The 17,392-nt window shown below is 30.6% G+C and overlaps 1 protein-coding gene across 10 annotated transcripts in view; it reads left to right on the forward strand.

The window, feature by feature from the left end:
- The window catches only part of LOC143246559 (uncharacterized), a 206,981-nt gene extending 194,167 nt beyond the window's left edge, over positions 1-12,814 (forward strand). For all 10 annotated transcript variants that reach the window (XM_076493465.1, XM_076493464.1, XM_076493466.1 and 7 more), the window contains 5 exons: positions 2,463-2,715; positions 2,906-3,005; positions 3,520-3,625; positions 4,796-4,914; positions 8,541-12,814. In XM_076493465.1, the coding sequence (XP_076349580.1) occupies positions 2,463-2,715; positions 2,906-3,005; positions 3,520-3,625; positions 4,796-4,914; positions 8,541-8,612 (650 nt within the window). In that variant the 3' untranslated portion in view covers positions 8,613-12,814. The remainder of the gene's footprint in view (positions 1-2,462; positions 2,716-2,905; positions 3,006-3,519; positions 3,626-4,795; positions 4,915-8,540) is intronic.
- Positions 12,815-17,392: the final 4,578 nt, after the last annotated feature.

The following is a 17,392-nucleotide window of genomic DNA, read 5'->3' on the forward strand; positions in this document are numbered from 1 at the left end:
TGAATTAGAAGTGCTTCCTTTTTTCTTAGCATCCATTCACCTTTCACTGGATTTATTATTCTGAAGTATTCACTGTTTAGTTTTTCACTACAGTCTTTGATTAGGGGGTTGTAAAGTCCAGAGTTATTATGCACGTGCTCCTTGATTCTGGTAGCTAAGGTTAGAGTCGTTAACTCAATATGGCCTTGCCTGTAGCAAGGACACAAATATTTGTATACTGTCAGTGATTTTTTTTTGAAGGATGCATTTTGTCTTTAACCTGTTGACTGCCAAGTATTTCAGCTGCTATGGCAACTCCGAACCAAGTTCAAAATACAACGCTAATGCTTCTTCATTTTGTAACCTTTTTCATGAAGCCATTTTGGATCGAAAATGAAACAATATGTAAGTAGGTCAAATGCATTATTGTGCTGACATCTAGCGTTGAAGTTGAGTATTATTGAGAACGAATTAACTCGTCCGTGGCACTGTGTTACTGATCAGCTTGGACGAGTTATCTCGTCTACGGCACTGACCAGGTTAAACAGGAAAAAATTGTGTATCTATTTGTTCTGTTTGAAGCTTACTCTTAGGCTGACTTGAGAATAAGTTGATTATAGAATTGTATAGAATTGAAATAAAGTAAAGAACAATGTTTCAGTCTTCTTTGGTCATGTTTGTGTTAACAAAGATTGTTGGTTGTAGAATGTTTTTGGTTTTAGTTTAGTGTTGTGGAAACCAGTGAAAGGTAACACCAAGGTGAGAGGAAGTTTAGGAATGTTGAGGCAAAGAATTTTGTGGTTGTAAACCATATTGATATATTCAGAAATACTTTTGTTGATGGAATGTTACAGGGAAGGCATTTTTAATCACATATTTCTTAATAGTGATAATAAAAATAGCCATAAGAATTATTAAGTTTTTATATGCTCTATGAAGTAAAATACTTATTAAATTAGTTTTGTAACAGTCAGGTATAAATATGCTAAAGTGTCAGTATAGGCCAGAAACTGTTGGTTTGTGGTAGTGCTTAGTTTTGAGTCTGTTGTTCTGGTTGATAAATTCTTATATCTAATAAAATCAGCTTAGATTCTTTTTTGTTCAACTGTGAACTTGATATTCCTGTGCTTTGGATTTAAGTACTTTTAAAACTTTTATACAGTAAATGTGTCGTTGATATATCTCTTATGAACTAGAAGTTAAAATTCAGGCATACACGATTGTAACCAGTTGGTTTTTATCATGCTGATTTTAAACATGAAATAATGATACCAGGCTGCTGTAACTGTTTGTGGTGGTCATACTTTCTGATGAAATGAAGTGTTAGAAATTGTAAAGATGTAAAGCCACTCTGCCAAATGTTCATTTATAAGCTTAAGCTCACATTATCATTATTATGCATTTCAGTTGAAAAAAAAAAAAAATACAAATGCATAATTTGCATAAAGTAGTTTGGGAAAGGGGAAACAGTTGAAATGATATTATAAACATGATTTTCCATGTCATAGCTTAGGTATTAATTATCTCAATTATTATTTGTTTTCTGCAATGTGTTATGTTTGAAATATCATTTATAAAGTAATTTTTTCTTTTAAATAAACTTATTTTGGCTTAATCTTTGTATTCATAAATAATGTTGGTTGCTTTGCTTTAAGGTAATTACTGAGAACCATATTAATACTCAGAAATAAAAAAATATGCAAACAAATAATGGATAATGAATTAACAGTTTCATATCTTAAAAGCCATTAAAAGTATCACAATTTTTTGTAATATTTTATATTGAAATTAAATTTCACAAACATACTTATATAAATGGCTTGCTGTAAGCACATAAAAACATTGTGACATACTGTGAAAATGCATTGTGCTTTTTTGTGTGTATCTGTAAAATTCTCAAACTTGATCTGCATTTGTCATTATGAACATTTAGAATTGATTTTTATCATGTCAAATTTTTTAAGCAGTAGGTAATTGTTTTTATTCCTATCCACATATGTTTACTTGTTTTTTTAGACTTGAGACAGGAAAGTATTCCTTCTCATGCATGTCAGTAATAGAATTTTGGATAGTCACAGAAGTAATTGTAAAACCAATTGATAATTTAGTTAACTAAATGATTAAGTATCATTCAAATTAATTATCTGTCTTTACACCAAGATTGTCCTAGAAAAGACAAAAAAAAATGTTTAAAAAATAAATGAAAATTCTCGTTAACTTTTTGAAATGTGTCTTTTGTGGTGAATTGAAGAAATAACACAGGATGTAGCAGGTTTAAATGTAACCTGAGACTCAAGTGATTTATGAAATGAAATAATTTGAGCAATTGCTACTCAAAAAGAAAAAGAAAAATATTTTATTTTTCAGAATTGAAATAATCTCTTGCACTATATTTATTGTATTTGTGCAGTGCTAAGCTTTCTTAGTGGCTAGTCATCAGTTAAAGATATATAATTCCTGAAAATAATATAATATATTTTCAGGACGGGTTAACTCTACTTGTACGCCTCAAGGTGGGGGATTTGTTGGTGGAGAATCTCTTCTCTCACCTCAGCCACAAGCTTCTCCAAGTTATAGCAGTCATTCATTACCTGGAACCCCAATTCCTAGCTCAGTTAGTGCTACTAACACTTTAGTTACAACAAGTTCACCATCCAGCTATAGCTTAGCAGGTGATAGCTCTAATTATTTTGACCAACAAGGCCTCCAACTTTATAACACTGCAGCAGGAGAGTGGTAAGTTTTGCTATTGTATTTGTTACCATAATTTTACACTACAAGTGTTAGGCCTGAGATTTATATGCAATGTAAATATATACAAATTCTTATATGATTTGAATGTGATAATTGGTTTATTACAGTTTTTTTCTTTAATTTATTGTGATTACTTAGCCACACAACCTTTTTTTTTCTCCTTCCCTTGCAGTCGGAGTCGTGTTGCATCTGGAGGAATGACATCAGAGTTTGTACGTCAGGAACTAAGAGCTAAAGTTGGAGCAAGAACTCAACAGCAGCAGCAAGGAGTGGTAAGAGAAAACAGGATTTGTATCCTCTTCTAAATTCAAACATTTACAGTTCCTGTCTAAAGTGGGAAATGGTGTACAAGTGCTTTCTCTGTTTGTAACTGTAGATGTCATTTTGTTTTTATTTTAACTTGACTGTTTTCCCCATAGACACTGTCTACATCAGTCAAAACTTGCCTTAATTTAACTAATATGTATACTAATATTGTGTAACACTGAGTAAAATTTCCTTTTTTGTAACATATAGTAAGTAATTATTACATATTTTTCTGGTTTTGAAGTAATGGCATTAAAGAGCAGTTATATCATAGGATCCTTAATAATTAAAGGTTTGTTGCTGTTTGTTTTTCATTTTGGAGAAATCCTTTTAAATTGTTATTTTTATGTTTTATCCAACAAGTAGCATGCTTTGTACAGTAAATATTATGTTTAGGAAAGACAAATTTCATATATGTGTGAGGTATATGTGTGTTATCATATTTAGCATGAACATTTTTCATATATTTTTGGTTTACAGAATCAACAACAACTTCAGTATTCCATCACTGGAACAAACCAAGAACCAGGAGGCCAGACATTCAGCTCTTCTGACTTAGATGCTTTGGGATTGTCTTTGGAGCTTGGTAAGGTTTCTGATTTATGAAATTTCATAAACATGTTTTTGTTTCCCTGTTTCTTTTGCCTTCAGTATTTGAATATATGAACGTTTAAGTGTTTAATTAAACAAAAAAAAGTAAGTATTATACTTGAACATTATGAGAATTATATTAAATGGAACATCTTGGTTTCATATTTTTGTTATTTTCTATGCATTTCAGTTTGTCTTTTGACTTATTCAAATTAGTAGAGATATGCTTATTTGTTTCACACTGTAGATATGTTCTGTGTACATTGCATATATGGGCATTTATTTTATGGAAAATACTGAATCAATAATGGGAGGGGGGGAAACAAATATTTGTGCAGAAGTGTTCGAACCATACACTTTTTAAGGCTGTATTTGTATTTCACTACATTGCATACCTATGTCAATTAATTAATCAGTAACAAGAGTGAAGAAATTCCGTGTAATTTTGTTTCAATATTCTAATGAAATGATTGCAGAGCCATATTTTCCAGTAATAAATGCTGTTATATTTTCGGGTGAAAGAGTTAAAAATATGACCAACGGATAAGTTATCCTTAACATAAACTAAAAGAACTGCAAAAGTAAGTTACATCTACCAAGGACAGAAACTGATCATTTTATGTAACATAGTTGGCTAATCTGTTTTTTATTAATATATTACTCGGAAAACAAAGCACTATTGTTTCAGAAACTACAAACAATTTGGATAACTTGTTTCTAAAAGAAAAAGAATTTCTTTCTTTAATCCAGTGGAAATTTTGTTAATTTTCTGGTCATTTTACTTATAGTGAAACATGATATTACCATAAAAAGAAACAAATTCTTTGTTAAACTTCATATTGTTTTATCAGTTTTATATTTAAGAAAGAAGAGAATATTCTGAAAGTATAAAATTATATTAAAGATGTGGTATTTAACACTTTTGTTATGTTAAATTTATCTGATTCATTCTTCTTGAATCTCTCTGAAGGAAACATCTTTTTTTATGGTATAAAGAGTTGTTTTTATTAGTCCACTTTTTGTTGACTTTAACAATGTAAACCTGAGGACTGTATTTCAGAACAGTTTAGAATTTACTTAAATATGAAATGTATAGATAAGAGTCTGTGAATCAATTTCTCCTTTATCCCCATGGTCTTTTTTAACACCTTGTGCATTGTTCCAGGAGAAAGCAGCAATGGGCAACAAGGCATGCCTGGATTGTTCTCACAGTCACTACTTAGCATAAGTGGCAACCAAGACACCACGATGCAAATGATGACAGTAGAAAGAAATAGTCCTAGGGTAAGTTCTCAAGTTTTATTTATGGGTAGTTAAACTCAGGTCATTCAGTAATTGTATAATTTGAACTTTAAAAGATCAAAAGTTTCTATAAAAGTTTCTTATTAAACCTATGATGTTTTTATCATTATATTCATAGATATGGATAAAAGAATTGGTATCTTACATAATAGTAATGTGAGTTGTTGTTTTTTTTTAATGGCTTCATATCTCTTTAAAAGTCATAACTACTGGTAATCCAAGTTCAGCATGCGTGATATCAAAAGATCCGTTTTCTAGTAGTCAATGACCACTAGAACCTCATTGGTAGTTCCAGTTAGAATGAATGGTAAAGGAGTAGAGCCATGTTACTTTCATCTAAAGTAATAGACTTTAGTATTCAGACACACTTTCTTCATGAAATTGTTTACCCAAAACACTAGTTTGATGTTAAAACATTTTCTGTATTCATGTTCATTAAATGGACTTCTGTAATAAAAAAAAAACCTTTATTATAACTGAAATTCAAATAAGAATAATTGAATGACATAATGAAATAAATTTGACTTCTTCGTTATCACTGGGTTACAGATACACAGACGATGCTAACTTAACTCTGTCTGCATGAGTGAAAGGCCATGTCATCATCTTTGTTGACTAGCAGTCACAGTTTTATTAAACTACTATTTTATGAATGTATGTCAGTAGATTTGATATTAGATTGTAGATTATAACTTGGGTATTAGTTAATTTCTTAACTCTAATGTAAATATTTAAAAACAAAATCCTAAATATTGATTTCTGCGTGTCAGGTGGAATGTTGAATGGAAAGTTTGTGATATCAAAGTACAAAGTCTATAGTTTCTTTCAAATTAGATACTCAAATTACCAATATTAACAAGTTAGAATGTAAAATAAGATTCTTTTATCTTTTCCCTTTTCTAAGATATAAATATATTTATTGAATCAATCAAAGTGGCAAAGCCCATCTCTTGAATTTTCGAAAATATCTGCTTTTGTATAGTTACTTCACTCAGTGATGTGTATAACCAGTTAAAAGCTCATAATAACCTCCTAGTGATTTTCTCAGTCTCTTCGAAGTATTTGCATGGCAAACTTTCTTTTCTTGCTAGATTCCAAGCAGTAAGGTAAGACATTAGTGAGATCAAAATTTCATATTTTTTTTAGATCCAAATACAGCTTAGTTACTAAGCTTGATAAATTATAATGGAATTCTGTTGTAATGATATAGCAATTTATGTTTTTTTGTTATTTTGAAATGCATATATAAAGCCTATAAAAAGATTTGTTTTACATCCTCCACATGCAAAATTTGATAACGCATAGAAACCTACAGCAAACAGTAAACAAGGTGAAAAGTTTTCAACTAGAAAAAATAATTGAAATTTAAGAACTTATTTGTAAATAATAATAACGTATATACTTATGTTTCATGACTGAAATGTGACTGTATTTTACACAATATTGGTCCATTAGAATATAGCCAAAACAGGTCACTCTGTAACAGCCAGTTTTATATTCATGGGTATGATAACATGAGTGCATGTGCACCACATCATTGCAACCTCTGTAATGTTAGTCAGGCATGACTGAAAGGTCTATATAATAAAAATTAATTTTATATATATAAATGTATAATGTTATGAGGTGGGAGTTAACTAGACTAAACGTTTGTGTTTTTTGCTGTAAAATTTGTAGTAATTCTGGAATGAAACAAACATAATTTATGTTTATTTCTTAATTTTTATAATGGTTACGAGGTTGGTCAAATCAACCCAACCCATACAAAGATACAATAGTGAAACTAACAGATAAAATATAAAGATTTTTTTCTAGTTTCTGATAATTATGTGAAGTGTATAAAGATTTTGCATGTGAAATATGAAACTCTCCCTGATGTGTAAAAGTATTTTAATCTTAAAATCAAAATTAGTGTTGGATAGTCAACATTTGAAAAGAAAAAAGGCATTAGAAAACATTACTTAAGAAGTTTTAAACTAACTAAGAAAAACGACTGATATATTGTGTATAAAGGCTTTGTAATTTTTACTGATAATATGAAATTATAAAGTTCCACTTACTAATTTAAAGATTATAGCATGGAAGCTATAACAAGTACAAAATGGTTATGAGGTTGATTTTTGGGACCAAAGCCATGGTGAGAGAGCTAAAAGATATGAAGTATGTGTATCAAACATGTGACATATCCAATCCCTTTATGGTTTGGAAATAAACTCTGGATTAACATGATTTATCTTAGTGATGAATTAAAATAATTTATATAAAAATTTGCTATGTCTTTTTTTTATTATTTTTGTTGGTGTTTTGTTTGTAACTTAAACTACATACATTATTGACTTCAAAAACTATATCACTCACTATAAGTATGCTGATAAAAGGTGAAAAGATTATAGGAGAAGTGCATTTTCTTTATTCACAATAAATATGAATATAGTTAAAAATAGTTTGTTTGGAGTATCATCTGAAATAAGTGAAGAAAATATATGCTTTATATGAATTAAATTCAACAATTGCTAATGGCTAACTGTAAATGTTTCATAACAAAAATCTGGTTCTTTTATTCACATCTTATTTCTGATGAGTGCTTAACATGGTGCTTAGTTTTTATATATATATTTCAAATATGAGGAGCAACACCCACAACTGTATGTTTTTTGAAGTCACTAATTAAGAAAACATTTATCTGGTGATAAATTTCAAACATTTCAAATAATGAACAGGATTCATTAGTAGAAATAGCTTGAACATTATTTTACAGTGTGATGGTTTCTTTTTTGTGGCCATCTGTATACCAGCTTAAATATAACTCTTCTAGGCTATAAACAGAATGATCACAAAATAAAAGTGAAAGAGATATTTTTACATATATTTCTGTAATGCAACACTTTGTTAGGCAACAATTCCTATTCAAAAATAACTCAAACTAGAAACTGATGGGCTGTCATTTAGGTTTCTGTTGTATTTAAACTTTTTTTCTGTGAATATATAACCTATAATAAAATATAAATGAGTTTTGAATTTGTTTTAACATTTTTATCTCAGTTGTAACTGTAATAAGACTTTCCTATACTAATGTTTAACTGTAAAAAAAGTACTTACATATACGTGTGTGTGTATGTGTATATGAATGTGTTGTCAGGCTACTCGACAGTATTTTGTTTTTCTGAATGTTCATTATGTTTTTCTAATAATTAGGTATATGCTGTTATTAACTTTCAAACTAATATATTTTGTAATATAATTCTGTATATCAAGCATGTTGTGATTGCATTATTACAATTTGTTTGTAGTTTTTCAAATGTATGTATATATAGTTGTAGTTGAAACTTAAAAAAAAAAAGAGGTAAAAAATTAGAATATTAATTGAAACTCCAAATCGTTTAAACTCTAACTTCATACTAAGTCTTCAGTGTACATATCACACAAGTTTCTTCTTCAGTGTACATATCTCACAAGTTTCTTAACAGTGATATTTAATATTCTACAATCATATGTGTGTTTAATTTTTGTAATATTTTTGCAATGAGTATTGTAATAATAACTAATTATTAGAATATTGTGAGAATATTTCCAGGTATTAACACTAACAAAAATTTTATTCTATTTAGGTTGAAGAACCTAGACCACCAGAACAAAAGAAAAGTTTATTACAACAGTTGCTCTCAGCAGAACCTCCTTAGTCAATTGATGTCTTGGTTTCATATGTTCTAGAATTATAGGTGACATCTTTACAAACAGTACATTCTTTAATTCACTACTCAAATCCTTTAAACAAATGTTTAAAATTAAAACCTGGTGCAGACACAAACAAACAAACTTGAATTTGTATGTGCTTCACTCTTCTGTAAATAATCTGTGTGTAGAACTTGTTATTAGCTGTATAAGAATGCTTGTGAGATGACTAAATGATTATCTGGCTGAATTACAAAAATAATGTGCATGCTTCTCTCTCTCTCTGACGAGAAATTTGCATGTTTGTTTCGTACTCTTGTGAAAATAAGACCATAAGTGATTGGCTCTGAGGAGTGATAAAATTTATACATCAGTGTTTACTACACGGGGAGATAAACTCGTTTTATCTCTGATGCTCTGGAGTTACTACTTTACCCTTAAAAATTACATTTTATTGTTAAAACTTGATTAATCTCTGTTAAATCTAATTAGTAGACCAATTGCAACCTCTGTTTTCTGTGTTAAAATAATAGAATTAGTTTTCATTAAACATTTTGGTCTTTCAAGTACTATTACTTTTTTTTTTTAAAGATTTAGTAACTTTAGATGGGAACACTTCATATCCAAGTTTAGTAACCTTAAACTAAAGCAATGGTTTCTCGTTGTTTATTTTTTCAGGATTCTATATACAACTTGCATAATAATTTTAATATTCTCTTTTGTTTTTAAGATGCTAATTTTTATTTGATTTAATTGTTATATTCTGGTAACACTGATGATATATGGAAATGCTTTGTTTACAAGCTTTACTAAAACTACAATGCACAAGAAAGTGGCGAGTGCTGTCTCTTTTTAGTCAAGTATATGTATACTCGTGATTTGTATATGAGACGAATGTGTATAACCGATATTTTCTTGTGCTCTTGTATGCATGTGTGTGTATATATAAGTTACCCAACACTGACTGAGAGTGTGGCCCCTGAGAATGATTAAACAGACCAACTTTGTAACAAAATTTTATTCTTTTTTATTATTTGTCCTTTGCCTTGCAAATATATTTCTAAGTTCCATCTTTTAATTGTTGTCTCTATACATAATGAATACACTTTTACTGATGTTCTGTTTATCATCACATTCCATAAAAATATATTTCAGACATGAAGATCTGAACCAGTTATGTTTTTCCAAACCTAGACCATAGGTTAATCTTGACCCATTTAACTGCACACATTGTGCTAAAAATGTTGACATTCATGTGGTATTTGATAATATTGTTTATATTTGCTTTTAATCAATATACCTGTTATTGTAGCAGAATGGAAATTTTGTGTTATTGGACTTCATTATAATTCATGTCACATCAGAGGTTTAAGGAAATGAATATTTTGTGTTATAATCTTTTGTATTCATGTCCCATTCTTTAAAATTACTTTCTTAATATAAACTGCTTATAGTTGAAATAACAACTACATAATCTTGAATTGGGCAGTTTTTCCCATTTTGTTTTCTTTTCAAAAAAGGTACTTTGCTCTTGTATCGTAAGACTTAAACTTCATTAAACCATCTGGAATAGTTCTCACTGATTAAGTAATATTTTTTTATTATTATTACTGAAGCTTGAAATGCATTGTATTCCAATGGATTGTACATTTTTAACTTTTGAACAACACAGTGTCAAATAATCTCAATTTCTTTAATAATTTTTAATGGAAAATATATTTTCTAGAAGATTGTTAGGATCCATCATAGAAACTTTTATATATATAAATGTATCAGTACATTAACTTCAGTAAATTTGTTGGACCTTCATGATTTCAGGTTGTAGGAATTGACTGAACTTTGTCCCCCATATTCCACCTCCAGTATATATATATATATATATATATATAGATAGATAAGCTATATTTGTTATTTATGTTGATAATCAGTGTATTAACTAGAAAGATTTCTGTAAGTTATTTTTAGCTGAAAATACTCCATTTTTTGTCTTCCATGTCACACTGGACAACATATTTAAATTTTACTGGCTTGCTCAATGAAACTGTTCTGTTTAAAGACTCCTATATGACAATGCATTCAGTCATAAACTGAAAGAAAAAAAAAGACTTTACGACAGATAGTTAAGTGCAGTTGACTTCATTGTCAAAACAAAGTGTGTGTTGTCGACAAAATAATTATATGAAAGTTGCAAGATTTGTATTTGAAATATAGGAATTATAAATTATTAATATTGTGTATAGTTTTTTGGGGGTTATAATAACATTGTGGTACATAATGTGACCAAGGTAACTCAAAATATTTAATGACAAAATAGGTTTAACAAGGTAGTGAATAATTTTCTTTATCATCATAGAGAAGTGTAGACAGTTACTATGATAAAAAGTTCTGATTTTTTGTTCTAGGGGCTTCAACTCTCAAAAGACTAAAATCGACATATACTTTAATGATGTTTAAATAAGGAAGTGTATTACGTTTGTTTTAAGGATTAAATCACTGGAGTTTTAAGAAAGTGATGTGGATTGTTTGAGTATGTTAAAACGATAGAATGTAGTCTATTCTGTAACAACTTCACATCACTTACACATAGAATATGTGATGAATAGCTGCTGAAATATGATTAGAAAACACTGTCTTTGCTGCTACCTCAGGGTTTTATAAATTTTTGTTGACTTTTCTATAGTTAATAAGTTTAGTTAACTAATCTAAGTTCACCTAGTACAAAGTTATTATGCCAGTTGAATTCATCTGCCTGTTAAAGCTTTTTTTTTAATTTCTGCTTGGATTTTTTCCATTATTTGAAAAAAAAACAAAAAAACATGATTACTTTAATGTAAAGAAATATAAGTTTCCACTTCAATTTGGAAACGATTACTTTTACAAGATTACAATATCGTAAGTACGTGGAAACAACTATAAACTAAAAAAGTTGCTTTTGTGTAAACTAATTTTGTTATATAGATATTGTTTGTCTGTTTTTTAGCTGTCTGCTGTGTTTTTGTTATTAAGAACTAATATTTGAGTATTTAAAATCTTTTTTGTGTGTGTGTGTGTGTTGCTTGTACTGTCGAGCAAGAAAAATCGAGAAGTTACACCTTGACATGTTGTGTACATAAAATAGAAATATATATATATATATATATTTTAACCCATTTTTGGAAGTTATTAACTTTAGGTGTGTTTACATTTTTACATTGCAAGCCTGTCAAAAAGAAATTGTTAGCAACTGTTGTTTGGGCTGTTTTTGTTGGATTGGCTCTTTCGTGTTTGTACACGCAAAGAACAAGACATTAGTTGGATTCGGGATGAAATACTTTACATTAAGTTAATATGGAATTGTACAGCTCTAATTACAGTATATGTAAAGTTGAAGATAAGCTTGTAAATTTTATATATATGTATATCTATATAGATAGATAGATGTAATGGCACCACCATTGATGCAGGTGAGAAAGTTTGTTTATAATCTCATACTTTAAAAAGTAAGGTGCTGATTGAGGTTGGTCTGAGAGCCTTGTATCTCAATCCTGCCAGTTAGGATCATAAGGCGTTCCATATTAGATGAATGTCGTGATTTCCCTTTTGGCTTTAGTTGTGCAGGGCCTTTACCATGTCGTGATCATGTCTTGTCTTTGTTAACATAACGAAAGGTAATATTTTTATAACCAGCGTCATTCACATACCTTTCTCCCAGCGTGAATATTCCTGATACCATTGGTTACAACAAATTAAATAATTGTAGAATTAGATTTTGATATTATGTTATTTTTCCAAAAAAACGTGAATTAGGTGTGCACTGAGTTTGTCTGATGGCTTGCCCAAGCACTCAGAACGTGGTGAGCTCAACTCAGGAGAGTTTACTTTTATGGAGTGTGGGAATTTTGTGAAGAGTTTAATTTGTTTAGATAAACACGTTTTCTAATTTGTGTGAGCTTTCAAGTCCTATTTAAATTATTCATGTAGTCTTGTATATTACTGTTATATGAAAATCCATCGTTTCTTTGAATCTTTAACAGAGGTGCATACATATATTGTTGTGTTATAGAAAGTTAAAAAAAAAAAAGCCAGACTGGGTCAGAGGGTTGTGTTAATTCTTTTTTAACTGAATGTTGGGTTGATTGAAACACTAGTTCCTGTTTGTGTTCACTTAACCCTATAAACAAATATATGCTGTCTTGTAATATTGAAGATGGGTTTATAAAGCAGTTTTATTTGAGTTTTGAGTGTTTTTACTTTTCAAGATAACTGCGGTTTATGTTCACATGTATTTGATAATTCGTATCGGTTAAAGCTGCTTAGAATTTGGCATACCAAATAATTATATTATGAAAAAACTGGATATATACTATACTTTAATGTATAAAGATATCATTCACGGGGACGCGTTTGGTGTTTATGTAACTTAAATTTTTAGGATAGTTTCAAATGGTAGCCCAGGCTTTACTGTGACAAAGTAAATCTTATAAGTTTTGAATTAATACTATATTATATATGCGATCATTTAAGCGTGTACGGCTTTTTAAAAAAAAATATCCAGAGTACATATTACACTAAAGTTTGGCTTTTTATAAAACTAAATATATAAGAATCTACCTAAAAAATTGTGTTAAAATTATTATAATAAATAATCGTGTTTATACACTATAAATGAGTTTGGAAGAACAACCTGATTTCTATGGCACTACAACTAGACGATTTCAATTTAGATGTACAGCTATTTATCATACCACAAATACATTTGCAAGAATAAAGTATTAATTTGTTGAGTAGTGCATAGTGTACCAGAGGACAAAAACATTGGGCATGCTCTATCTTTTAGCAAGACGTGTGAAACCACTTTTTAATATTACCTTCATCAGAACAATCTACTTACTTAGAGCAAATTTAACGTTCATCGGTAATACCTATAAGTAATTAAACATACTTTTATTCTCATTTATAACATTAGAATATATTTTTCCATCAACATTTTCGCTGTTAATATTTTTACACGTTATCCAATGAGATCTCACGACGTTGAATCAGCTCAGGAGGTTTGACTTAGTTCTAAATACACAGGTAAAAAAAAAAAACTTTTAGAGAAGGAAGTAAAAGTAGGAATGGTTAATGACGATCCTTCAAAAACAATGCAAACAAGATAACAGCACTTGCATCATTCCTATATAATAGCACACGAAGTTTGAATGATGCAAATGCCATCCCTTCATATATTTTTCGTTGTTTTTAAAGGATTAATACTAGCCATTCCTACACTTCCTTCCTTTTCTGAAAAGCCTTTTTCCTTCTATCTTTGTTTGTTGTTGTATTTTAACGCAGTGTTTCAGTAAACATAGGAAGGCTGTATTTATAACCTAGTTCTAAATGACAGGATTCTCCAACTGTAATATGTATTGTTCATTTGGTTTTGTATAGTAATTCCTGTTTTATCCTTTACTTAACCTTTAAAAAAAACAACATTTTTATAAGAAAGTAAACTTGAAAGGGTAATGATAACATCGTTTGCACTAGATTTGTTTTAATTATTGATAGTTAGTGATACTTATAAAAGTGGATACGCTTTTCGAAACTATGTCACCTCAGTATAATTGATTGACACCATAATTTTGGTTTTTGAATTATCATGTAAGTAAAGAATAAAGAAGTACAAGAAATTCAAACTTTTTGCTATGATATTTACAGGCATTACCAGAACTTGTGACTGAATCACATATTTATTGTTATAAAAGGAAATATTATATAGTATTTTTAAAGTTCTCATGACTTATTGATAAGATATTTAAAATACCATTTGGATAAATAATTTAAACTATTCCTACATAGGCAGTGCTGCCATCTGCGGGATATTTTAAGCCAGGGGTTCCCTCTTGTTTAGAGATTATTATTTAGAGTCTGTCTAAGTTTTATGATGTGATGGATCAGATTTATTAGAGTAACATGCTGACAAGTGTGCCCTTTCGAAGCGAGGCATAATTATTAGGAATTACTAACTACAAATAAGTGACATGACTCAATAGCTTTATGTAACTAAATGAGAATGGAGTTTCCTAACGTCCATCTTGGTATTTGTCGAAATACAAAGTGCGTTGTACCGCAACGTGCTGTCCCTATATTTTTATTTTGATATACTTCAAACATTTAGGCTTATTTAAGTCTCTAAGCCCAAATTCTCTCAATTTTGGGTACTTATTTTTGAGGACTTTAAAAAATTGTACTTTTGACTGATCTTGAATCAAAGAGGTATTTCACTTGTAATTCACACAATCCACTTTATATTTTGCTTCTGCACTGTCAACGTTAGGTCTCAGATCATTTTTCTGAAGGTTGGATTTTATCATATTTGTTCTGAAAACAAGCGGATATCTTTATAAAGCTGTCTTATATTTTGATCCTTTCCTTATAAGTTTGTATTTAGGATATTTTAAAATGTTCTGTAGTATCTGCCAAGAAGGCAAGTGAACTTAAGAAATTAATGTCACTAAGACTTCTTCTCAAAACGGAATTACTTTTTAACTTCCGATAAAAAATATTTGTTTTAATCAGACTAGGAAATCTTATCAAACTTTAGCACTTTCAACCAACGACCATTCTCCGAGTCCAAAAATAAATTACCATTACCAATATCAAGCTCCTCTAAAAACGTTTCGAATTTCCCGTGTGTCAGGGCTTGACTCCTTCCCCAAAGCAGATTAGTAATTTTTGTGACACTGGCCAGTTGTAGCGAGGACCTGCACAAAACTGATGTTCGTAATGTTGTGTGACATTTGGCGTTAAGCGACATAATTTTTTTCGGTAAGACCAATATTTTGACTGGCCATTGATTTACCACCATCAGTAATGATACTTGTATGCTTTACTAAATCACCATAGGCCCAGCATGACCAGATGGGTTAAGGCGTTTGACTCATAATCTCAGGGTTGCGGGTTCGAATCCCGGTCGCACCAAACATGCTCGCCCTTTCAGCCATGGGGGAGTTATAATGTGACGGTCAATCCCACTATTCGTCGGTAAAAGAGTAGCCCAAGAGTTGGCGGTGGGTGGTGATGACTAGCTGCCTTTCTTATAGTCTTACACTGATAAATTAGGTACGGCTTGCGCAGATAGCCCTCGAGTAGCTTTGTGCGAAATTAAAAAAAAAAACATTCATTTCTTATATTTTTTACTTCATTATAAGTATTCTCTGTTTTTGTCATTCCTTGCAATGATGCCAAATGTAACAACTCTTTTGCAGAATTAAAATTACGTCAACTGTTCGATAGAAAATAAAAAGTTGGATTGGTAGTAGACATATCCGTGTTTTCGCTCAGTGCAACAAACAAATAGAAGCAGCTTTTGATTGAATTTTGCAGTTTTAATGCTCTGTTTCATTATTTTTTTCCTATGAATTTTGTTTATTTTTAGTAATCTCTAAGAAATAAGAAATGATGCTGTCACGGCTGGTTTCATTGGTTGTAATTATCGTAAAATTTTCTGCTTATTGAATTTACTTTTTTAAATCTCTCACCATTGCATTTCTCTGTTCCCCTTTATTACGTTCTTTGCACACAGCGCTGTCTGTAAACACATTGAGAACTGTAATTTGCTGTCTGTACTTCATTTATTTGGCGCGGTCGTTATTCATAAAGAGAATAAAAAGGAATATATTCAACGATGCAGAGAAAACTTCTCAAACATACTATGGCCAGGTGGTTAGGGCGCTCGACTCGTAACCTGAGAGGCGCGTGTTGGAATCCCTGTCGCACTAAACATGCTCGCCTTTTCAGTCGTAGGTAGTTATAATGTTACAATCAATCCCACTATTCGATGGTAAAAGAGTAGGCGTAGGTTGTGATGACTTAGCTGCCTTCGCTCTAGTCTTATACTGCTAAATTAGGGACGTCTAGTGCAAATCGCCTTCACAACAAACCAAACAAGCGCTGTAGGCGCATCGCTCTGAAGTCTTTCACAATTTTTTATTGTTACTTCTGGGTGTTCTGTTATCCATATAAGTTGAGAAAGTTATGTTTTTGTGTAAACTTCATGCTGATTGGTTGGAGAGTATACTTATTGATTAAATATTATGTACAATGCTGCTTTTTGTATGGGAGGTTTCCATAAGAAAATACATATTAGGAATATTCGAAACGAAGATTTTTTTTATCCTCGAAAGTTCAGGGGCGTAGATCCTGGGGGGGGAAGGATGGTATACATCCCCCTCTTCATTTTAGGTGGGGGGTATGGTGCATACAATCATTCCCCCCCCCGACAGTTTGGTCTGTATTGAATTGTTTTATTGCATCGCAGGCCTACAAATTTTGTGTTTGTTCTTGTGATTCTCGTGTTCTTACCAATCGAATTACATAATTAGGCCTAGATGTAGGCTTCGAAATGTACATCTTTAATATAGATGTGCTTCTAAGCTTTTCGATCTAAGTTATAGTTCGTAACTTTTTAAGTATTAGTCAGTAGGCCTAAGTATACATCCAAGTATCGTGGCAACAAGATTACTCTGTGACTGCATGTTTACAGCTTTCAGGTTCACGTAATCAGAGATTACCAATTTGCAAATTGAACAGTCCACATAAGTGGTTGCAAAAATCATCCCCTCCCCATCGGGTGTAAAAAATCTACGCCCCTGCTCGAACATTTAACTGAGAAATCATTCTTAGTCTCAGAGGAAGAAAGATAGATTTAGTGACGTTAAGTTTAAACAGAGAACTGGAAATATTAGACTGGTGTTTTGTTCCTTGTGTGAAATAATATAGCCATGTATAGTTATGGAATGCCAAAAACATCTGTTTGGAAGTTTTATTT

The sequence above is a fragment of the Tachypleus tridentatus genome, chromosome 3 (assembly GCF_004210375.1).
Source record: "Tachypleus tridentatus isolate NWPU-2018 chromosome 3, ASM421037v1, whole genome shotgun sequence".
NCBI classification, from domain to species: domain Eukaryota; kingdom Metazoa; phylum Arthropoda; class Merostomata; order Xiphosura; family Limulidae; genus Tachypleus; species Tachypleus tridentatus.